Source organism: Calidris pugnax, unplaced genomic scaffold (genome assembly GCF_001431845.1).
Source record: "Calidris pugnax isolate Ruff unplaced genomic scaffold, ASM143184v1 scaffold187, whole genome shotgun sequence".
Taxonomy (NCBI): domain Eukaryota; kingdom Metazoa; phylum Chordata; class Aves; order Charadriiformes; family Scolopacidae; genus Calidris; species Calidris pugnax.
In genome coordinates, this window is record NW_015090969.1 from 870488 (window position 1) to 895298 (window position 24811).

General features: G+C 39.4%; 1 protein-coding gene across 3 annotated transcripts in view; it reads left to right on the plus strand.

Moving 5' to 3' along the window:
- The window catches only part of PIAS1 (protein inhibitor of activated STAT 1), a 57435-nt gene extending 35072 nt beyond the window's left edge, over positions 1 to 22363 (plus strand). For 2 of the 3 annotated variants that reach the window (XM_014952721.1, XM_014952720.1), the window contains exons 3-14: positions 3057 to 3141; positions 3781 to 3828; positions 5398 to 5488; positions 6137 to 6271; positions 9412 to 9517; positions 11447 to 11520; positions 16882 to 17042; positions 18684 to 18814; positions 19134 to 19311; positions 20337 to 20479; positions 20773 to 20810; positions 22050 to 22363. In XM_014952721.1, coding sequence (XP_014808207.1) covers positions 3057 to 3141; positions 3781 to 3828; positions 5398 to 5488; positions 6137 to 6271; positions 9412 to 9517; positions 11447 to 11520; positions 16882 to 17042; positions 18684 to 18814; positions 19134 to 19311; positions 20337 to 20479; positions 20773 to 20810; positions 22050 to 22346 — 1487 coding nt within the window. In that variant the 3' untranslated portion in view covers positions 22347 to 22363. The remainder of the gene's footprint in view (positions 1 to 3056; positions 3142 to 3780; positions 3829 to 5397; positions 5489 to 6136; positions 6272 to 9411; positions 9518 to 11446; positions 11521 to 16881; positions 17043 to 18683; positions 18815 to 19133; positions 19312 to 20336; positions 20480 to 20772; positions 20811 to 22049) is intronic. The other variant, XM_014952722.1, reaches the window with a different exon arrangement.
- Positions 22364 to 24811: the final 2448 nt, after the last annotated feature.

The window sequence follows — 24811 nt, forward strand, 5'->3', positions numbered from 1 at the left end:
AATGTCATAGCCTTGTCTTTCCACTGCTGTTCCTGACCTCTTCTGCAGGTTGTTTTGTCCCTGGGTTAAACTACGTTCTTTGCCATTTCTTAATACTGTGGTGAATGTAAAGATTAAAATTATGTCTTTATAATTGGCTGAAGTGTGCCTGTACCTCAAGGTTTGACTTGCTTTTGGGAGCACACACTGAATTGGGTGATGGGTGTGTAAATTTTGCTCTTTTTCTGGTTGGTGGTTAAATGTCCAAGGGGCAGAGCTGTATCCTAAGAGTAATTCAAGAGCACGACTGTAGTGCTCTCTTAGTTCAGAGGAACGTAGCTTCTTCTCTGGCTTTCTCTCCACTGCCCGATCTGTCAAGAGATTGACATCTTTTGATTGGCTTTTGGATCATCTTTGCCTAATTAACAAGTTGTTTCTTCCTTCTTTGCGATTTGGCCGTGCTCCCGCAGTAATCACAAAGATTGCTTGTACACAAAAGCAACGTACGGAAAACACAACGTGTGTGTGTGTCAATGCTGTTCCACAGCTAGGCGTGTGTGTGTGTGTCAATGCTGTTCCACAGCTACGGAACCATCAAGTGGCACGTGATGAAGTTTGGTTTCCATCACTGGGGACCCTTGATCTGTATCAGCTCATAGACTTTTGCTTACAGTTATTAAGACAAGTGGGTATGAAGCTCCCATGTCAGCACTGAAGAATGTACTTTTTTGGTTTCTGCCATTTTAACATGTGATGCTTTAATTTGGTCAATGCAAGAGCGTGATGAAACAGAATATAGAAGTTTAAAGCCCACTTTTCAAGATCACATAATGCTGTTTAGCAAAAATAAGTCTTGCATTAATACCAACAGCAGCGAACAGAGGAAGGGGGTTCAATTTGGGGACCTTTGCTAATGGTCATTTTACTCCTTCCTTCTTTCTAATGCTTGCAAAAAATCCGTGTTACCTGCTTGATTTTTGTCTTTAAATTGGAGATGCTGCAAAACCAAAACAAGGAAAATGGTGAGCAGCTGAAAGGGAAAAAGTTGGCTTTTGGGTTTAGACTTTTTCTTTTAAAATGCCTGTTTAACTTCTTTGGATCACAGAATCAGAATCACAGATAATTAAGTTTTAAATGAAGGTAGCTGTAGTTAAATGTTCAGCAGTCTTTTAGGTCGATTAAAAGTGTTGGAGTTCACAACAAATGTTGGCAAAGACCTTGGAGAACTTCTCTGATAAAGGCAGAACTGACAATTTCTAGGGTAGAGCAAATAGTACATGGGAGGAAAACAAAACCAGCAGATGAAGACCACCTTTAACCATGTAAAAATATGAAATAATAACTTGGATTTATTCTGTTCTCTAGTCTGCTGCTAGTTCATCTCTTGTTGATTACAGTATATAATTCTGATTTTCCATTTATAACTTAAAATAGGTGTAAAATTATATTGAAGACTAAATATTATAGCAGATTTTCATTGTTAATTGTATACATTGTGTTTCTATTTCCTGCCAATTTGTACATTGTGATAATGTGAGTGGCTGCCATCTTCAGCCCTGCGTGTTTCTCATGTGAAGAAACATAATTGAAAATGTATTAAAATAAAAATAAATGTTGGATACTGTAGGCACGGGTGTCTAACTAAACATTAAGGTGAGGCTGCATCCTGCACCCTAGCCTAGGTGGTGTTTCTGGACATCATAGAAGCACTTATTATTGGGAAAAAAAGGAAATATATGCATAGAAAAGTTGAAAAAGTTCTTTATACAACATAATGCTCTTAAAAAGATTTATTATTGCTAGTATTTTCCCAAAAGTTACTGTTTGGTATATATTACCTCTTCTTGCCCATCTAGCTTTAGAGCAACTAATAATGAACTGCGTGTGGTTGTTGCATCTAATGTAATAAAATGTACAGATCTTGTAGCGTTGTCATGCAAGAAAGATATAAATGTAATTTTGTGAGATTGCTGCTGATAATATTTATACTAAGTCAATGTCTATTCTATTGTTGGTTCCAACCTACCACATGCTGTTTTTAACAAAATATCTGAAGTATCACCCTGAAGTATTCACTCATCTGTCACTCAAGGATGAGTCAGGAAGTGTATTATAGTAAAACAAAAAATGATAAATTTATCGAGTGTTTAATACACAATATAGTTATTCATAACCTTAGAAAATTATTAAGAATAATGAAATTCAATGGCAAGCTTCTTGCATCTTTCACTTCAATACGTGTGTTGAGGATGCTGTTCAACAGTTCTCTGGGGAGATGCTTCTCTTTTTTAAATTTTATTTACTTTTTTTAAAAAAGCCATTTTCATTGCCATTGTGAATGGTTCTGTACTGCAGCGGTGCCTGCAGCCATGGCGAAGGGATATGTTTTACATATAAAGCACTATTTTGGAGATGTTCAACATTTCTTTGAGATTTTTTGGCAGGTACTTTAGTTCTTATGTTTGTAGTTTGGGTTTTTTTGGGTTTTTTTGGTAATGGAGCACTATGGCATAGAGTTGAAGGACTTTAAAACCAGATTTCATGCTTCCCTATCTCATGTATTGTTTGCATATTTGGTGCATTTAAGTCCACAAAATATCTTACTGAAATGTGAGAAATTGCAGGTGTACTTCCCAGTCACTCTGTGTGTTTTTCACAGGCTAATCCATGATCTTGTGGATCTTGTGCATTAAAGGAAGTAAAAAAGTGATTTATGAGAATTCCAAAGAGTTTTTAGGATTTAGTATCAAAGAACATTTAGCCTTAAGTTACCATGACTGATAGAAAGTCTTCAGTTGATTTGTCTCAGCTTTGCTGTTATCTGTATCACTTTTTTTAATGTATACTTTATATGCATATACAGTTTGTTTATTGTGTTTTTATTTACAGGAGGGTTTAGATGCCAACTTCCTTGTTGGCTCTGAAATCGTTTACAGAAACAGATGTGTGTCATACTATTGGGCTTGCTATAAAAACATGTCTGTATATATGTGTAGACACTTAAAAGAAAGGAGATCGTTCTGTTAATTATTCTCTATTTGCTGTTTTTAAAGTGATGATCTCTTGTTTTCTTCTAGCATCAGATAATAGTCAGCGATTTCGAGAAACCTGCTTTGCATTTGCACTGACGCCACAACAAGTGCAGCAAATCAGCAGCTCCATGTGAGTGAGTTTGATCAGTAATACAGTAGTTGTAAATAAAAATAAAGAGAAAAAAAAAAAGGAACTAGCTCACCATATATTTCATTTGAAAAGGGATCTAAAGAACACAGATGTGTGCGTGGTGCCTCAGAGAACACTTTTCTGGGGAACTCTCCTTTGTATGTAAGCGGATGGAGAGGAAAAGGGTGAGGAAGAGAGAATTAAATGCCACCACTGTCTGGTGACTATTGGACAGGTTTTGCTTGCACTGAGTGCTGTACAAATACAGAATTCTCCTTCCTGCGGCCCTTTCTCACATCAGCCATATCCTTTGTTGACTTCTTTGTTTATTCACTATATAAAGATGGTATGTCCTAGTGACCCATCAGAATTTTCTCTATAGCATGCAAAAAAAAAAAAAAAGGGAAATGGTAGAGGTCAAATGAGAATGTAGTTGATTTCTTTACCTTGAAAAATAAAAAGTGTACTTATTAGTGTGTCTCGAGAGTGGTGGTTTGACTGACCAGAAGAAGGAAAGTGTGGGATACACTATATATACCCAAAACCGTGGTTTCATACATTGAACCTACAGCTCTGACAAAATACTGATGAACCTGTTGTGTAGGCAGTATGTTTTAACCTGTGTTCTGTTGTTTGTAGGGATATTTCTGGGACCAAATGTGACTTCACAGTACAGGTCCAGCTAAGGTACGTACTTGTATCTCCTGTTCTTAATGCTCTTGCTTTTTAAAATATTTCAGATCCATGCTCTCCAGTAGGTTGGGCTTTCCTTTATGGAGAAGGGTCTCATCCTGGTGTTTTCTTGAGAAAAGCTTTGAAAAGGGCAGACTTAACTGCTTGTCCTTGTTCTATGCAGCTTTCCTGAAGTTGCTGGTGGCCTGATCTCTGGTGTGTCAGAAAACTGCACATACTCCAGCTAGATAGCTAGCTGATTTTCTGCAGGTTGTTATTTTAGATTCTGTGTATGCTCCTTTTTTTAACTCCACGCCTGTCAGATTCCAGGTGCCTGGGCCTTCAAAATCCACATGCAGGGAGGGTTATTTTTCCTAGCAGAGATGTCAAACTCTGGATTTCCTGGCCGTGGCAACCTAAGGTCTGCTTTTCTTAGGTGATGGGAGGCAAGACTTTGGGAATCACCAGACTGGGTCTTAATCTTTGCCAAATGTATTGTTAGTTGATTAAATCCTGTGTATCCCTGTAATTCTGCAGAGCTGACTTCAGAGCTTGGTCCTCTCAAAAATTATTATTTTGCCTTTCATCCCATGTTGGCATGGTGAGCTGTTGACTTGCCAGACAGAAAGCGATTGCTTTTGAGTCTTGCTTTTGGGATTCCTTCTGCTGCTCCACAGTTGGGTTGGTTCAGTGTGTGGTCAGATGGACAAAGGGAATCCATCCCACTGGCCATGTCGGCATGGTGAGCTGTTGACTTGCCAGACAGAAAGCGATTGCTTTTGAGTCTTGCTTTTGGGATTCCTTCTGCTGCTCCACAGTTGGGTTGGTTCAGTGTGTGGTCAGATGGACAAAGGGAAAACAGGAAAAAAATAGCCCCCCTTTTTGAGAGCAGCAGCCTTTTAGGCTCAGCTGGGTTGAAAAGCTGTACCCTGGAGCGATGGTACCTTTGCCTGGACGAGGTAGGTCCCCTGGAAGAAATCCAGTTGGGTTGAGAGGCTCTTTTTGGTCCTCTGAATGCCTATTGTCTGTGATCTTGGCCTACACACGTTTGGTAGGACAAGGAAGGGTGCGTCTTATTTTGGTTCCAGCAGCAAATAAGCCTTTCTGAACTTAAGTAAATAAATAAAATTCTCTGAACTTAAGTAAAAGGTTTGACATAGGCATCAGGATAGTGTTTTGATGCTGTGGCTGGTTTATTGAAGTTGGAGGAGGGACAGTTGAAGAGACTGTGTGTTTTGTCCTCTGTGGAACCCTGGTCTTGTATCAAGAGGCCAGACTGGAGAAATTGTAGGAAAGAAATTAGGACAATCTATCTTTTCTGATAGGAACCTGCATATCTGAATGTGTCAGAGTCCGTCTGAGGAATTCAAGAAGTCTGAGGCGGAACCTACAGCAATCTTGATCCAAATCTATAACTTTGTGGGGGGTTTCCTGCTTAATGATCTGTGCAACTAATTTGAGGACTGTGTTTAGTGAGATTTGTCTTGCTTTCATAACTCAGTGGAAAAAAAAAAGTCCTTCTAGGAAGCGGGGATCTTTAAATCACATTAGAAGTGAAAGATGATGGAAGCTCTTTGCTTTTAGGTTCTGTTTGTCAGAAACCAGTTGTCCACAAGAAGATCACTTCCCACCCAATCTGTGTGTGAAAGTAAACGGGAAACCATGCAGCCTTCCAGTAAGTAAGATGTTATTTTGATATACATAATTGGATAGCATTATTAGGAACTGTCCATCAGAAATTAGCCAGAGAATTTATCCTAGCCTTTGTTTTCACATTTTGGAGCATTTGAATGAAGATGGAAAAGATAGTTAAGTAAATCGTTTCTCAGGAGAACAGCCAGTAGATCCAGAAGATTTATTCTGGACAGTAAACTTTTATGTTTGCCAAACATCCAGTGAGTCTGGCTGAAATTGGACTCTGTTTTGGAGTTTTTCTGTGCAGGGAGTAGGCCGTCACTGACCAAGAGGACTAAAGAGAAAAATGCCAATTTACAGTACTGGGGCAGCAAACTGGGTTAGACTGGGCAGTGTTAGCCAGGTTGAATAGCAGTACTGAGAAAGGAGAGATGGCAAGGGGGCCTGTTAGTATTCTGAGGCTCTGTATAAGGAGAAAGGGCTTGTAAAATACCTGATACTTTATTGTCTGAGATATATCTATATATCTGTGTGTGTATATATTTTTATTTTTTTTCAAATCGAAGAGGGAGCCTGGTTCAGGTGAGACACAGCTTTAATTGGGGCAGGACTGTGGCGAGAGGGGAAGAAGGCAAAAGCAGCACTTATTTTTTTGTTTCGCTGAGGGGAAAAATACTTTGATTTCTAGGGCTATCTTCCACCAACCAAAAATGGTGTTGAACCAAAGCGACCCAGCCGACCAATCAACATTACCTCACTCGTCAGATTATCCACGACGGTACCAAACACAATCGTTGTTTCATGGACTGCAGAAATTGGAAGAGTAAGTAACTTTGGTACATAATGCTGTCTGAAGCTTATTAGTTTCTGCTCTGGCATCTGTTTGAAAGATTTGAAAGATAAGCAAGTTTAATTGTGCAGAAAATACTTCATGGTTTAGCACTAGGCTGTTCCTTTTGATTGTATTGCTTGGTGCCAGGCAGATAGGACATGCTCCTAGATCAGTAGCCCTCAGATTTTTTTTGATGTGATCTCTCCCTTTTCACCCTCCACCCACCTTCCTTTGTGACTCACTGAGGGCTCAGATAATAAGATCAAGACATCCCATAAAACTTTTGTTTGTTTGTTTGTCTTAACTTCAAACCTCAAGCTTTTCCTGATTTTAGAGACTTGACAAACCTTATCTTGGCTTCCACTTGTAACTGGCACGTGATGTTCAGTACAGAGCGGTCTTTTATAGCCGTGTAAATGTGGACACAAAGCACAGCAGCTCAGCAGGACCCAGGAGGTTTAATTTGTCTCTTTTACATTTCTGTTCTCACAACTGCTATCCTTATACTTAATATTTAAAAAGTCATGTTTTTATAACTTTTTTTTTTGTGTCTGTGGGGAGAATGTTACAATTGGTATTATAAAATTGCTGATGTTCCACTGTACTAATTAAATCTGGAACATGCTGCAAAAAGTTACTTCAATAAATTAGTGAATTAGTGCACTCCTTTCACTGATGGGGGAAAAAATAATCTTGCTAGATATGCAGTACAGAGTCACCGTGTACGTGAAAAATGGTGGCTTTGCCATTGCAACCATCCTGGTTTAAAAAGTCCTGAGAATTGTCCTGAGATGAAACCTGGTCCAAGAATTTGTCAGTGTGCAAAGGCCAGGATTCTGGAACCAGCCTGGAAAAATGCTTACAGCCCAGTCATGCACAATAGCTGGTTATAAAACATCACGGTGGTATTTCATGATGGATTTCTTGTGGAGCGGAAAGCAGTCTCATTCAGATGGGAGAATACGTGATGGTTGAATGGTTTATTCTTATTTTTTAAAAACCTTCTTTTATCTAACGAGAGCTGCAGGTATCAGAAATAAGCATTTAAAACTGGACCTGTTTTGGTTTACATTGCAAACGTCCCTGCACGCAAGTGGATTAATCCTGGTTGTTGCTCTGAATACAGCTCTATGCTTTTGCTTAAGAATTTAGGGAAAAGAAACATCACAAGTCTGCGTGGACTGTAAGCTAGTCTCTTGTGAACGAGCTAGTTTCTCAGGCTCCATAGATATTTCAGTTACAAACCCCATATTGGCTAACTTCTGGCTTACAGTAGAAAACTGAAGATAGCGGTAAATTTGTAGTGGATTTCATGAGAATTTGGTGCTGGTCAGAACTTCCTTGCTTATGAGACATAATGCTTGCTAACGTGATTATTTGAGACCTTGGCAGTTAAATGTGAAGAATTATTTTATATTTGGATGTGCCTGTATAGTGTGAAATTTGAATTCCTTTCCTCCCCTTCCCTTAAGAGTCAGTTGCGTGTCTCAACTGGTGTGCTCTACCTTTCCCCGAAGTCATAATTGTGATTTTTACACAATCTGTTTCAAGAGCCTTCTGTACAAGATGCCTTGGGCAAGTTCCTAGCTTTGTAGATTCAAGCTGTCGGTAAATAATTTCACAATGTTAATTACCATTTTTCTAACTTCTATACTAATTGAGGCATTAAACAAACAAGTTAAAGCAGTAGTGGTTTTTAACGATGTGAAAAGCATTCATTGTAAGAATAAAATATTTAAAATGTGGTCTTTCTGATGCTATTTCAATTTGTGTAATTTTATGGTAAGATATATTACTGAGATCCCATCTTTGGATTCTGGTGGCATCCTAAGTAATGCTGGATGTCACAATTGTATAGATTTTTTTGTTTTGTTAGTGGAAACATACATGGCAGTTGCTGGGGGGAAGACTTTAATTTTTCAATTTGAAGTGTATGAGTGTGGCTGCAGGTTTAGGGACTGATGTTTATATCAAAAAGCAATTGATGTAGCCTAATGTGGGAACGCAAACTCTGTCCTTTTCATTTTGGGGGTGGGGAGGAGAGGGGGGTGTTTCTGATGAATGCACAGTACAAGGTCACATTTTTAGAAGGACAGTTATTCCCTGCTGTTGTCAGTAGCTTACAAGAAAAACGAGAGCTTCAGTAGTGTCAGGCTGTGGTTTTGAAATGAGTTGGTGATGCCAGGGAGAGCTCTCTACCCGGTCCCCTTCGTCCCTGGGGGGCAGGTTCCCCCTGCTTGCAGGGCAGCACCCAGAGTTGACGCTCAGTCTCCATCCAACCTTCTTCTATCCAAAATACTTCTCTGTGGTGGCAGAAGGGAGCATCCAGGGCTTTTTGCTGACACCAATAAGGCACATTTGCTTGGTCTGTTCTATTGAGACTGATGGGGGGGAAACGACCTAACCTCTTCCAGAGGGGAAGGACGAACAGTTGGAGTGGTGATTTCTTGCCTCATCTGACTAAATTCAGCTAAATCCACTAGTCTACATCTTGGCCCCACTGAGCTCTGTGACTCTTTACTTCTGTTAAGTCTCGCCAGTGAAGTTGCATTGGCATTTCATAGACAGCAAGTACAGGAAGATAGGAAAAAGAAAGTTGGAACAGTGCTGCCAGAAATACAGCAGATGATGTGTCTTTTTATACATTGCTTTTGAAGAGGCATTGCTGCTGATTTTCTTATTTTGAAAATGAAATAAGTTTTTATTAACAAAAAAAAAATATTTTTGTGATCTGATTTGACCTGACAGCTTCCCTTAAATGTATTGACACCACTGCAATACCTAACATTATTGATGTAAAATTACCCTTCTTAAATGGGCTGTAGACTGTATGTCCTGAGTTAGATGTAAAGCTTCCGGAAGTGTCCTAATGGCTTGCTTTGCAGCTAAATATAATCTCAGTGAAGTTTAAAGTCACTTTTGTTGCATCTCTCAAACTCCAGCCCTGTGAACTTTGTGAGGCACCATGGGTTTTCTCTCGTCTGCAAGTTTTGCCATCTAAAGTCTTGTAACTGCTTTAGAAACAATTCCCCTGTAATCACATACCAAATTGCATAAGCGTGGTATAAACCACAAGCTGTCTTTTGATGAAAACAGTTTTTTTTACTTTGATCTTTTGTTGTGTTTTCTAGAACTATTCCATGGCAGTCTATCTGGTAAAGCAGCTGTCCTCTACGGTCTTACTGCAGAGGTTGCGAGCAAAAGGAATACGGAACCCTGACCATTCTAGAGCACTAAGTAAGTCTGATGTACTACTTATTTAAAAAAAAAAAGAAAAGAAAAACAGGAAAAATAGCTTTTGTAAAAAGAGGTTTGAAATAGGACCGTACTGACTGAGGCTTGGACTTCCTACAATTCTCTGGGTTTTGAGAATCTGATAGTGGCGTTCTTTGTATTCAGTTCCAATTCAAAGACTCGGAGGCCTTTGTTTGTACTAGGAGCCGGTCCAGGAACCCTGTTGACACTGTGAAGGGAAAAATGCAAGGGAATCTCTTTCAGTTCAGCCATACTGGCTTTGTTTCTTCAGAAGAGAACAACCGTATTTATAGAGTTAACTGGTAATTCGGTACCTCGGGCAAGCTGAACTAAATGCCTGATACTGAACCTGGATGCTGACATGCTGGAGGAAAGTCTCCATCAACACAGGTTTTGTTCCTTCGGCGCAGTGTTGTGGAGTGAGCTCCTGGAGAGAGAGTGCTCAGCACAGTACTGCTCCCAACCCCCTTCCAAATTTAGTGTTTTCTCTGACAAGTACGTGGCGGTATAAGTTTGTATAATAAAAATGCAAGCAAAAGCTGCTGCATGCTGCTTTTTCAGGGGGAGAGTGGAAATACCAATACCTGACAGCTGTTGGTGGCACTCTTTAATGCCCAGATCTGTTGTACAGAGCACGGGACCTTCCCTAAAAGGGGACAAATCAGCCCACCAGTAAATGCTACAAAACCAGTGGTATGTTGTGCTGGGCATTAGGTCGTGCTAATGCAGTCTGATGATTTAAACACCATCTAGAGAGTTGCCAGGTGGCTGCTGCTCTCTGTGTACAGGTGAGAATGAGGGTGTAGGTCCAGTTCATGGAGCAGGAAGAGCACGGAACCAGCTTGTTCGTTTAACCAAGGACTGCTTGTAAAACACCCCTTATAAGTAAAAGCAGAGGATGGATAGAGATGAAGGGCTTCTGTAGTGCTAATATTTCACTGCAGGTATTTAAAACCCAGATTTTGTCAGGGCACTTCTGATTTCCCATTTGTCAATTTACTTTTTAATTTTAAATCACAGGATTCCTTTTTGAGTATTTCAGGGGTTTACAGTGGTGCTTCTCTGGGTGAGGGTTTGTTGTAGAGAGCACAGGACCTTCCCCGAAAGGGAAGAAATCAGCCCACCAGTAAATGCTACAAAACCAGTGGTATGTTGTGCTGGGCATTAGGTCGTGCTAATGCAGTCTGATGATTTAAACACCATCTAGAGAGTTGCCAGGTGGCTGCTGCTCTCTGTGTACAGGTGAGAATGAGGGTGTAGGTCCAGTTCATGGAGCAGGAAGAGCACGGAACCAGCTTGTTCGTTTAACCAAGGACTGCTTGTAAAACACCCCTTATAAGTAAAAGCAGAGGATGGATAGAGATGAAGGGCTTCTGTAGTGCTAATATTTCACTGCAGTTATTTAAACCCCAGATTTTGTCAGGGCACTTCTGATTTCTCATTTGTCAATTTACTTTTTAATTTTAAATCACAGGATTCCTTTTTGAGTATTTCAGGGGTTTACAGTGGTGCTTCTCTGGGTGAGGGTTACTAACGTAGTTTTTTTCATGTGCTTGAAGTTAACAGTCAAGTTTATGTGGCTCATTTTGTTGGTAGATTTTAAATAACTTGCAAGTGCAGAGTTGCATGTATATGAAGAGAGATATCTCTATAAATGTATTTTAGGGAACTTGGTTTAAGATGAGTTTTTCCTGCTTTTCGCTTTCTTCAATCTTGTCATTTATGATGTTTCTAGGGAGTAAAGATATGTTACATGTTTATTGCGTGAGTCTAAAAGAATAGTCACTGCTGCTTGTTTCCAGTAGATACAGCAAACTCAGAGTTCAGCACACAGTTTCGGATTTGCTTTATTTCTGTCATCTGTGTTTTAAATCAACTGCAAAATAAACCTTTTCTTCTTTTAAATAACAGTTAAAGAGAAACTAACTGCTGATCCGGACAGTGAAATAGCAACAACAAGCTTAAGAGTTTCTCTTCTTTGTCCGGTAAGTTGTTTGTTGGTTTGTGGTTTGTTATTTTTTTAATTCCCTCAAAACTGATTCTGATCAAAATGTGGCTGTTCTGGAACATGTATTTGGTAGAGGTCAACCTGTGTTTACCCGTGTGTTCATTTGTGTATCCATCGCTGCGCTTAAGCATGTGATAGACCTCTGAGAAAATGAGTATTCCATTAACTTGAAAGTTCTCTTCAAAATGATATGTAAACATATGTTTAAATCTGTCACTGGATGATACGAGTGTGCAGTTTGGGTCCTTGATTGTGATAAAAGCCCTCTCAGTGATCAGGCAGGTGAGTCTGACTGTTCAAAACAGCTCTTTAGGCAGTGTCTGCAGCCAAAGAATTGAGCATCTTTTAACTGAAATTGATTATATGCATGTGTGCACTTTGGGAATTTAATATAGATTAAAAATGAAGCGGTGTTCTAGAGGTTGTACTAACAAAAATTACTGCAAACTTGAAGTGGGACAATACAGTTCCAGTGAATGTGGAAGTGGCAGAGAGTCACTGTGTCTTGACATGTTGGTTTTTAACCACTTAGATGCAGGGATAAGCAGTGTTTTATACCGGGGGTTTTGTTGTAATTGGCTGAACTGCAAATATTAATATTATGTGCACTTTTTTATCTTTGAGACTCAGGCACCTTCAAAATACTTGTTGTCTGTATTGATTGACACAGTATCTTTATTGCAGGATAACTTTTTAACCTCTTTTCAAGATTAAGGATACATCTGTTTCCTGGTTAGGCTCAATCTGTTCAAGTTTGACATGAAATTTTCAGTTTTGAAATCTAAAGAAAACCGACTGACTTTATTCTTGCAAAATTGAAGGTTATTTCTCAAGTTATTTAATATCTTTTTAAACTCTACCAATGTGTGGATAAACTTTTAGATAGGAGGTTTGCTCTCTAAAAAGGACAGTTGACATTGAGGTTACATTTTATATATGTATTAGATTATTGTAAATCTTCTAAGTGTGATATTATCGTGATCTTCAATCTTAAGACTGTCTCCATGTTGCCATTGATGCTAACTAAAAAAATAATGTATTTTTAAGGAAGATAAAACTCAGCTGTAAGAAAGATACAGGGATTGCATTTGCAAAATAAAATCCTGTTCTGTAAACTGAGAACCTCGTAACCTCTGATCTTACAAATGTATGAATTTACGTGTCATGTTGAAACTGCTGCAGATTTGGGGCACAGTTGTTGTAGTTGATTGTTTGTTGTGCTCTTAGTGCTTTGTTATTGCAGAAAGCACAATAGTCCTGGTGGTATTTTGTCATTCTTTGGGCACAATATTCTTACCACTTAAAATTATTTTCCAATACAGACAAAAATAGTAATCCCTTAGTAGGAATTAAATGGCTGTAAGAGTTTAGAAGGGCCTATGTATTAACTCATTATCTTAATCTTTATGCATCTTCTGGAATTACAGATTTTTACTTCAGTCATACTTGATTAGTATTAACTCATTATCTTAAATTAATCTTCATGCATCTTCTGGAATTACAGATTTTTACTTCAGTCATACTTGATTTGTCAAAACTGCTGCTTCAGGCAGTTATATTGCTGTAGAGATCATTCCTTGGGAGTTTTCTGACACACTTCTGTTTGTCCTCCATTATTGGTTTATCTCCATTACTGGTAAAAGTTCTGCTGCAGTCCTTCTAGAAGCTTATTTTTTTCTTGATGACTGCAGTTCAGATGAGTTAGTATTAGAGTAGGAATATCCTTTACAATATTGCTTTTAGGACTGCAAGTTGTCTAATGCCCAAGGATGTCCAATTCTGTTTTGCTTTCTCAGATTTCTGCTGGGGGTAAAACCAAACCAGCAATCTGACCTTAGGATGTAGCTCTTCAGAAGCCTTACCTTTGTCAGTATTTCCTCTTTAAAATTTACTACTTTTCTGATAGACATACAAACCAAAGTCTGCAGCAGATTATTTTGAGCATGTTTGTTTCATTTTAATGTCTACGAAACATACGCACTTGACTTCTTCCCCCCGCCCCCAGTGTGTTCCTCATTTAGTGCTGGCTGATTTCAGTGTAGCTCTTGGAATAATCCATCATTGCAAAAGCTCGTTGGGACAGAGACTGTACCTTTCAACCTGTCCTATGAATAAAAAGATTATTAGCATGAGTCAGACTGTCTGCGGGTCTGAATGTAATTTTATTGTAGCCTCCATATTTTTACTTGCTAATTTGTAAGCATTTGGCCCAGGGAGATTTTTTTTTTTTTGGTAAATATTTTGTGCCTGCTTTCTAATGCTTGAGTGGACAGGGTATGCTTTGAAAGTACACATTGAAAATGCTGATTTGGCCTCCAACAGGAGAACCAAAACCAAAAGAGGGATGCATCTCCAGCCCTGGTAATGCGAGGGTGCTGTTCCCCATCTCGTGTGCCATCAGCGCCGATCTCTGTCCTGCGCACTTCCATAAAATAAAAATGGAATTGCGTGTCTGGATGGGGGGCAGGTTTAGACTCTATAACCTTTATTTTGCCCTCAAAAAAAAGTGCAGAGCGAGGCAGCTTCCTCTGGATTTGTTTTGGATTGCTGCTGAGCTTTTTTTAGCACAGAGGCCTGCTCTCCCTCCGAGACCGGGGAGGACGCAGAAAAAGCCGTCCTTAACTATTGGCTGAATCTCTCCAAGATGCAGCAGGCAAATGGGCTGGACCAAGCCTGTCTTTCAGGAAGACACTTGTATTCATGTTCTTCTTTTTTTTCTTCCCCCCTTGAAATAAAAATAAATAAATCTCAGGCTCTGCAGCCAGACCAAATATTTAACTGAACAAAAATTCCAAATCTAACATTTTACTGTAGGTTTTACAGCTTTGTTTACAAATCCTTAACTCCTGTTTGGGGTGCATTTTCTAGCATGAAGATAGCAATGTTTTGTACACTTGTAAAATAAATGAATGCAGTGTTTCTTTGGCTGCCGACAGGCAGGAATCAAACCAATAACATTGTTGGGTAACGGAGTTTTTCAAAAGTTGGGATGCATCACTTCTTTTATGACCTTTTCTTTTGTCAGTTCTGACACAGCTTGGCCAGTGTGGCAGAGCTGAGTGGGGAGGTTCATGCCAAAAATGGGAAAGGAGACATCAAGTTGTTAACACTGAAAATGCTGATTTTTATCTGCGCTCATATGGCTTCGGTAAAATCCAACTGCTGCTTAGAAATTAGAGCCACAGTTTTTGTACCAAAAGCTTGTGAAAATATTTCTGGTTACAATCTGCTTTTTTTTTTTTTAACTCGGGAGATGGATATTTATGTTCTTGCTGCAGCACGTGTCTTTGACCTTCCTTATTTTTATTTTGCATCACATAGAAGCATCCAGGTTTTATCCCCGGTACCCTTACTCTTGATCCTCGCTGAGCGAGGAGACTTCTTATTGTGCCCAAAAGACAAATGAGCCATTGACCTACCATCTGGGAGATAAGAATTCATAACAGACATGGATCCGGGGGCCTTGCTTTGTCGGGGGTTGATTATGTGATAGAAATAATGTGCTTGGTCATGGATTTTGGGGGAGGGGGTGCCAAACACATGGCACATAGAGCACCTCCTGCTGTCTGAGCTCTCCACCACCATTACTGCAGGCTCCCCAGGGAGTTCTCTGCTCCCCTCCCATCTGCTGGGGAGTTTTGTGACAGTGACTGAGAGCCAGAGGGAAGAAAAATAAGCAAGATCCTGCAGTTTAGCTGAATTTGCTGGGAATGGGCTGGAGGGATTTCTGCTTACGGGGGATTGCAAAACAAACAAACAAAAAAAAGCATCGTGGAGGAAGTGGTGGACTGTGAGTGGAGCCTTTGTTCTTGATATTGTTTTTAGTTTTCTGATATTCTGAGATTGAGTGCCATCCTGTGGCACCGGTCTTGAATTGCTCAGAATCAGTGTGCGTGACCACGGCGCTCGCTTAAACCCTACTAAAAACAGTTCCTCCTCCCATCCCCTGCTGGAATTGGCTGAAGGTCTTCAAATGAAATCATCGTGTGTGTTTTAGTCAAATACATATAACTTCAAAATACTCAGTATAAATAGTTCTTAATAAAGAATTATTTTGTTGGGTTTTTTATTGTGGGAAGAGCTTTGTTTAGACATTCCTACTTTTTACCTTTCGTGTGGTCAGTCAGTGTGGCTCCTGAGGTGCAGCGCAAGCACTTTGCCAGAAAACAACCTCTTGGGTTTTTTTTTGAGGAGAGGAAACTTTTTCATTTCAGATTAATATGAAATATGCCTTTCAGTGCCTAATCATTTTTTGTATTCAGAGTAATCATACGTTAATGTTTTATGGTCTGGGTTAGTGTTGATCTGTCTATCCAAGTGAAGATATTCCTGTTCCACTATTTAGGCTAAGCATTCCCTGTGTGTCATGCTCCTGTGTTATCTGCTCAGTTTAAACACTCAGCTGTGCTTTTTGCATTAAACCTGGGGAAGCTTTGTGCTGGTCTGCAAAACCTCGCTGTTCTGACCTTTCTACAAACTCGAGGGAAAGGATGGTCCCCATCTGAAAGCGTACCTTAGAACTCAATTTCTCCTGTCTCATCTTCCCTCAACATTTGTGGGCCCTTTGTAGTGTTGAAAAGATATGATGGTGTTAAAGGGGAGAGTCAGCTATTTGTATTTTACCCAAGAAAAAGGCAGGGAAATTTCACATTAGCTCACAACTGTATATGTAGCAGCGGTGTTTATCACAGCAGGAGGAGTATAAAATACTTTCTTCAGAGTTAACAAGTGTGACTTGGGTGAGTAGTCACCTTCTGACAGTTCTTTGCAGAAAGCAGTGAGAGTGATGGAGTTAGAGAAGCACGTTGGGAAATGATCCATAATCCTGCAAATGCCTTTTCTACAGACTTGTTTCTGTGACTAGAAAATTGAAGCAGTAGTTCTGGTAGTGCCCTCATGACTGAGGTACGGTCAGCGGCTTGAATACACACTGAACTGTGAGTAGGTAGGAGAGGACTGACCCATATTCATCAGCTTTTAAAATACTAATGAAGAATTCTTCTTTGTGGTTTGTTCAGGCCACTGGTATGTTACAGGTGCTCAGTGAACTCTGAATTCTGTTAGGGGAATATGGAAGGATGTAGTCTTCAGTTTCCTTGATCAAATGTAGTTAAAAATCTGATTTTTAGTAAGCTCTTTCTCTTATGTGATAATCAAACCTACAGGAAGGAGGGAATGGTGTAGGTGGAATGTATTTTAATCAAAATTCGGACTTGTGAGAGTTCAGGAGTAAAACTCAATGTGTCCCTTGTCTCTTTTCAGGCAGAAAAGCCCTGATTGTTAATTTAGTACCAAGATGATATATTATTCTCTCTTTTTTTTTTTTTTCCTCTTAAAGCTTGGTAAAATGCGGCTAACCATACCATGTAGGGCCCTGACTTGTTCACACCTGCAATGTTTTGATGCCACTCTGTATATTCAAATGAACGAGAAGAAACCAACCTGGGTTTGCCCTGTCTGTGACAAGAAGGCTCCCTATGAACATCTCATTATTGATGGGTAAGTAAAGCTTGGCTCAACGTGAAGGATGTACCTTACACTCTCTGTTTACTGTTTTTGTGCTGAACAGAACACGGTGCTCTGAAATCTTGGTTATCTGGCTCTGACATGTTTTAAATTACCATGTCCCTTAATTTCCCTGCTGGTGGTGAAGAGCTACTAACCAGGTAGTTGTTTTTTTTCCCCAATATTCCACAGTGCTGGATCCTTACGTGAAAACAGCATGTGTTGTCTTTACTTTTAATGGAGCAATAGCACAAATCTGGCATAGTTGATACCAGACATTGGTGTTAGATCAAATAAGTACTGCCACCTCCCCAAATGGCACCACAACTACTTCACACTCGGGGAGTTGCTATAGAAAGTTGCTGGTACTGCCTACCTGCAGAGTATTAAAAAAAATTAAAAATCTAATATTGGTTTCAATGAAGAAATGCCAACTGTGTATTCCTGGGTTTGCATTTTAATTCCTAACCCTCTTCCAAAGTGTGATAAAGGAAGAGAACGAGTAGAGTCTTCTGAGCATATGCTCAGAATGTTTTACTTAAAAAAAAGACCCCAAAACAACACCCCACCAAACAAATAAACCAGCCTCTCAAACAAAATCCCAACAAGCAAAACAAAAAAAACCCTGAAACAAACAGAACCCCAGAAAACCACCTCGCCAATGATTGGGTCTTTTTTTAGTGAGTCTGTGTGCTTCATTTGGTGGCCTGCCAGTGAAGCGTAAGGTTGCTCCCCCTTAAGCCCCTGCAAAAAGCTCTTGAAGAGACACTCGAGGCTCTCACAGGCTGCTTGGGATTCGTGGACCCCAGGAATTACAGATCCTCTGCTTTGGATCAAAGACCTGTGGGGTTCATTGTTCCAGGTTTCATCCTAAAATAGGAAAGACTAAGAGTAGTAATTACAAAAACAACGCATTTTTCTTATTTCTTCTTGTGTTTCCAGATGTGGATGTTGGAGATGAGGTGGTGTAATTGTAGCATCCCAACGAGAAGGTTATTTCTAGAAAATGTTTCAATCTGGGAAAGAGAGAACTTTCTCACTAATTAAAGCAAAGCTCTTTCCTACGCAGAACCACATGAATAGTCTTGGTCAAAAGCTGGAATTCCCACTGGGAGTGATGTGGTGCCAGGATCCTGAAAGTTTTAGGAGACAGAGTTAGGAGAAGAGGCTGCATGTTTAGATTCCCATGCTCAGCTTTTGTTAGGAAGTTTTTGCTGAAAATGGAAAAAAAAGATGTTTCAGGAAATACTATTTTTTTAAGTACTCAGCTGCATGGACTACTTTAAGATATGGGCTTCCTCAGTTAAATATTGTCAAAGATAAATATGGGTAAGTAGGAGATCATGATTTTTAATATTAGTTCACGTTCTTCCCTTGTTTTGGGAAGTGGAGAGTTCTGTGTCACGACCTCGGCAAGATTCCAGTCCTCTAGTTCTTTTAAGTGAATGTGCAGATTTTTATTTCCAATTGTGACTCCTTTTTCTCAAGGAAGCAGTTGAGAGAAGGGTAGAAGAATGAAAGCTTTCAACTCTCCTTAAACACTACTTCAAACTTATGTTGACTAATAAAGATAGTGGAGAAAGAAATGAGTAAAGCTCTTTTTGAGGACTGATATTACAGGTTTTTGATTGGCAGGTTGTTCATGGAAATCCTGAAGTATTGTACAGACTGTGATGAAATTCAGTTTAAGGAGGATGGGTCTTGGGCTCCTATGAGATCGAAGAAGGAAGTGCAGGAAGTGACTGCATCTTACAACGGAGTGGATGGTAAGTTGTGTTTCGGGATACGTGGGCTGAATGTCATTCTGTTGGACTCTCAAGTATTGATGTTCCTTTAACTTTTTAAGGTGCTTGTTTTTGCATATGTGTTTGTAGCTTTTAATGATCATTTGTGAGAAAGATTACTTGTGTAATACCTGTTTGGGGCTGATGGTACTCTTAATTTATTATCAATGTTACGTAATTTTGTTGTTTTTTATTCTGAGTTATAAGCTTGATTTATGAAGGCATGTAATATGCTGTGATGTTATCACAGTTTTGGTGGTGGTGTAATCTACACCTCATAATGTTGGCTTGCTTTCTATAGGATGCATAAGCTCTTCCTTGGAACATCAGGTGTCTTCTCACCAACAGTCAAATAAAAATAAGAAAGTAGAAGTGATTGATTTAACCATTGATAGCTCATCAGATGAAGAGGAGGAGGAACCATCTGCAAAGAGAAGCTGTCCTTCCATATCTCCAGCATCGCCGTTAAATAATAAGGGGTGAGAATAAAATATACAGGCCAATGAAGAGAACGTGTGGTCGCAATGGAGAGTATTGACCTATTTAAAAATAAATTATATCTAGAAAGTCCTGTGTTTGGGTTATATCTTGATTTAGTAGCTTATGGCAAATGGATTTGATCTTGGGTCACAAAGCCTGAAAAGATTGGAATAGCAAAAGTGTGCAACACGATACAGTTTTTAAATTGTATTTGTGAAAATGAATGTAAAGTGGTGCAAAACTTTGTGGTTGCAGATTTGGAAATGTTTTTCTTTCGTAGAGAAATATGAAAGCAGTGACATATGGAGAGAGAGATAGGAAGGAGAAACATGGGTGTGGTGTGGGAGTGTGTGGGTTTTACTGGTGATTAGTGGCAGTAGCATAGTAATAAAGAATGCCAGAATAACCTGATTACACCTAAGTAGCCAAGCTGTTAATAGCACCCTGTTTACACAAACACGTGGGGATGAAAACTGAGGCTAAACCGAAGGGATCCTGTTGTTGAACTGATTACTGTGCCAGTGATGTAAATGACTCAGTGATCACTTAAAACTCCTCAAGACCTTTTTGGCTGTCTTCCATTGCTAATTACCTCCTAGAGCCTCTCTGTCCTGTTGTTATGCAGATTTGTACCTTTTTAGGGGGTTCAATATGCCTTTAGGATTACTCCTGGTTTAGGAGTATTTGTAGCCTATTTGTTGCAGAGATCCCAGTACCATTTATAATGAGTCATCAGTTTCTACTGGTTGAGACTGAGCTTTATTTTGCTTTTAAATTTGCTAGACTTCAACTGTTTGGGCTGCATTGTGATGCTTCCTAGTCAAGCTTTGAAATTAATTAGGGGAGTTGCTGTTATGCACTTGTCACAAAGCTCATAATGCATATTGAGAGGTCGACTTTGTGTTGAATTGGAAAATCGACGTACCCTGCATGGGACAGCAGTAGAAGTCTTCAAAAGCTGTTCTTCTGATATTAAAGCCAGGACTATATTTTACACTTGTAACAAGCCTTTGTTTCTTCGCAGCATTTTAAATTTACCGCATCAAGCATCTCCTGTGTCGAGGACACCGAGCCTTCCTGCTGTAGACACCAGCTACATCAACACGTCGCTTATCCAAGACTACAGGCATCCATTCCATATGACACCCATGCCTTATGACTTGCAAGGTGAGCTCATGACAGTTTGTAGCTGTAGTTGCAGCTTTCCATACAATAATGCCTATTGGAAAAGGATTTAAATGTGCAGTCATTCGACAGTCCAGTAGTGGAAAATATTTTGCATCCACAGAGGGTGGGAAAATTTAGATTAATGTCGTAAGGTTTTAGAAGGTTCATGTTTTGCAAGAGAATCTGAAGTGTCATCAATGTTGTGTTGGTTTTATTTCAAAATAAATGGTGGGAAAATGAGGAGGTGCTTGTTTGTTTTGAGAAGCTTAATCTTTTTCTTTGGCTTTTTACAGGTTTAGATTTCTTCCCTTTCCTGTCAGGAGACAATCAGGTAAGTCAAGGAAAATCAAGTCATATGGCAGATACTCTTTTCTGAGAAGGACTTGCTGCTGTGGATGTTATAGGCGAGGAAGGAGCAGGTGTATGATGTAGGTGTAAGTGCAGGCAGGCTGCAGCTTTATTTTATACACAAAGAAACTGGGACCAAACATAAGTGTTGTCTGAATTCTGGTGGAGGATAAGGCATGGGCAGCTCTGGTTTTTGTGAGGCTGTGTGCCAGTTCATACCATGTTTGCCACCTTTCTGTAAGTGCTTACTTACAGGTACTAGGTTGGTGCTGGTTCTTCCAGTTTGGGAACTGAGCAGGTCAATCTCAAAAGGAGTCTGGATTGGCAAGTCCTCCCGCCTCATCACTTTTCCTCCTGTGCATCCAAGAAAAGAAGGGGGCTGGGGTGACTCAGCTGCCTTTTGTTCCCTCTGAGTCCTGCAATCTCAAGTGGGAGAGTTGCGCTAAACGTAGAGGGAGGCTTTTGTATCATAATTAAGACCAGAGCCTGCACTGTAGAGCTTGGATTCAGAAAAGCTGCCTTGGTATTCAGTGAAACATAGACAGGAGAATTATTCTGAAACAAGTAACGCCCAAGTCTGATGCTGTACTGATAGGCACTGGTGTAATTATGCCATGAATTTTGGGGAACAAGTCTGAATAGCTGGCATGAGCAAAATTATCCCATAGAGAGATCGTATTTGAAATCTGATCTTTGATAGCCAAAGTTCTTGCCTTTCATGGGCTGCCCATTAAAGAGTACAACTCAGGACAGCTCTTGCTGCCACCTGATGGGACTCAGGGTCCTGTTTCCAGATGCATTTTTCACAGAAGTGCTTTCCCCCACCAGCTGTGCCTGGTCTGTAACTTTTGAGCGGAGGAGAGGGGGAGCAAAATGTTCCTTTGAATTTGGGGGAATTTTTCCACCAAAGTGTTTTCTGACGAGGTAAAAGAGTGCTGCTTCTTACTGTTTTAGGTATTTTGGATACTGTTGCCTTTCTAGCGTTTGCTTGTACTAATACTAGTATTTCCAGTTTCTTTTGGCTTCGGAAATGAGTGTCTGCAGAGTTAAAAGTTCACTCCATCGGTCCATTTACTTCACAGAGAGGTTGAGTAGATGAACTGATGTGAAAGCCAGAAGCTGTCAGAGCTTTAGCTTACAAATACCTTCTTTTTGTGCTGCTCTGAATCGCAACGACGGTATCTGAAATGTAACTTGCAAATGTTGTTTTTTCCCCCCCCAGCATTACAACACATCCCTTCTTGCGGCTGCAGCCGCGGCAGTTTCCGCCTCAGATGATCAAGAACTCTTACACTCTCGTTTTTTCCCCTACACTTCATCTCAGATGTTTCTCGATCAGCTCAATGCAGGAGGAAGCGGTTCTCTGCCGGCCACAAACGGTAGCAATAGTGGCAGTAACAGCAGTCTTGTTTCCTCCAACAGCCTGCGAGAGAATCATGGGCATCCCGTTGCAAGTAGGAGCAGCACGGACACGGCGTCTATCTTTGGTATCATACCAGACATTATTTCATTGGACTGATTTTTTTTTTTTTTTTTTTTGGGGTAAACGCCTTTGTTCCCGCCATAGTGGAAAAAAGGGCAAAATGTTTTTTTTTTTTTTTTTTCTCGTCAGAGGAAAAAAATCTTTGTGCTTGGTTTTACTTTATGTTAGAAACATAGACAAGGTTTTTTTTTCCTTTTTTAGGGGAAAAAAATTTATGTGTACAGAGAACAAAAGTATATTTTCAGTTTTACTTTTGTATATAAACCTAAGATGGCCTCACTGGTAAAAATAAGAAAAAAAAAAAAAAGACAAAACAAAAAAAAAATTAACAAAAACAAGGAGCTTCAGTTCATTTTTATGGATGTTGAAGATTTTACACCTGTGCATTTGTCATGTAAGTTACTTTCCCCCCCCCATAGTTTGGACACAAATGGCATTATTTTCTTCACAGTAACATAAACAGGAAAGGAGCTGAACTTTTAAAGTTCAAACTTGTGAGAGGATTTTTTCTCCTCTTGGAGACATTTACCTTTGGAATCTAATTCCCTCATCCCATATTTAGTGCAGGTTTTATTATGCTTAAAGCGGAATAAACCCTACCCAAACTGTTGCACAGCATCCCCTCTGTTTGCAGGATGTAGCCTTTCAGGAGTGGGTTTGGTTTTTTGGGATTTTGGGCTTTTTTTTTTTTTTGGCATTTCTGGTTCTTCATGACCCTCTATTCGGACAATTTTTATTTTTTTTTTTTAAATTCCGTGCTTTAATCAAGCATGTTGCACGCTCATTAGTGCACCAATTATTCTCGAGGGCCAGACTCAATAAAATCTCAGGCTGAGGATTCACTTGGCTGTGCTTCTGTGGGACGAGACAGGGAATTTTTATAGACTCTAGCCCCAAATAAAAGCATCGACACATTGGACTGTAGGGTTTTGTTTCTGAGAACTTGCTATGAAATCCTGTTAAATTAACGTAAGATCTTAATCAGCAAAATATTAAGCATGTGTCATTTTTAAATTTGTGGAACTGCTTGTGCTTTAAAGTTAGCCATGCGTGTATAAACGGCCTATTGAATTGAGGCCTCTCTCGTTCTGTCTGGAGAAACCTACTTAGAGCTCTAGTAGATCAAATTCCTGCTTAAAAGTGAACTTGTTCAACAAAAGGAAGAACATACAAATACCAACACACTTATTGCATGGTTTGTGCAGCTGATAATGGTCTTGGTACACTGTCTTCTGAGATCACATTCATCAAAATTTAATATTAAATGTTCAATGTGAGTCTTTTAAACCAAAAACCAACCCAATAAAAAAGCCTCACCCTGTAGCCCATGGACTCAAATGTTTTGCTGCCTATTGAAGTCTCTTAGGGTAGTGGGTTTCAAATTTCAGTTTTCTCTTTTTGGCCTTGTAATTATTTTGATTTCCCTGATTTTTCAGTACGCTTATGTTGAATTTGAGCCATACTTACTTCCTGATTTCTTTTTTTTTTTTTAAGTTGTGCATGACATAGGAAATTTTTATTTTTTTTTTTGTGTAGAACTGGTGGGTCATTTGGACTGATCCATTCTTACTAAAGAGTGAAATGTGTAAATAGCTGGAATGCAGTTTTTCAGGAGATTCTTTAAAGTAAGAGAAGGGGGAGGGAAGGAGGTGATTCTCTTGTGTCCCAAAGTCCATGTCAGAGAGAGTAAATATTTCCTCTGGTGTGAAAAATATTTTTATAACTGGTTGAAAGTGCAGGTAACAAGTTTATCAGGAAGAGAGAGTAAGGAATACTAAAATTAGCAGATTCTTGTCTGAATTTTTCATGTCCAAAACTGTTGATTGCAGCTAGTTGCTTTGAGCATTGACAAGGGCCACCTTTTGCCTATGAAGTTGTCTCAAAAATCTTGCATTGATTAAAAAAGAAAAAAAAAAGGAAAAAAAAAGGAAAAAAGAAAAAAAAAATCTTTAATCCAAGTAGCATTAGGTATTGCTGTATGATCAGTCGTATGGTTATTTGAAAGGTTCACATTATGTGGCATCAAAATTGTTTTTAGTGTTTTTACAGCATCCCTCTGCCACTAAATAGTTGACTTGAATTTTGAAAACAAATGTTTGTGTTTATATGTATATGTGTGTGTATATATGTATTTATAGATCTGTGTGTGTGAGTTAAAAGTGAGTTAAATAGTTTTTTCCCATGCATGTGTATTTCATACATATCTGGCTGATATATATATTTCACCATACACCAATTTTATAATTTATTAAATGTCAGTTAAAAAAAAAAAAAAATAAATAAAAGGATAGAAAACGGGAAATACTTATTTTTTAAACTCAGTCTGATTTTGAAGTGATTAAACCTACATTAGGAATATATCTCATACATTTTAGTCATGAATCCTAACCTGGTGACTTTGCTGTGACGCCGGAGCGCGGCCGCCCTCGGTGGGACCGGGCGCCTGAAACCCCTGTGGGAAGTTCAGGAAATTTTCACTTTTTTTCCCCTGTTTGACCGAG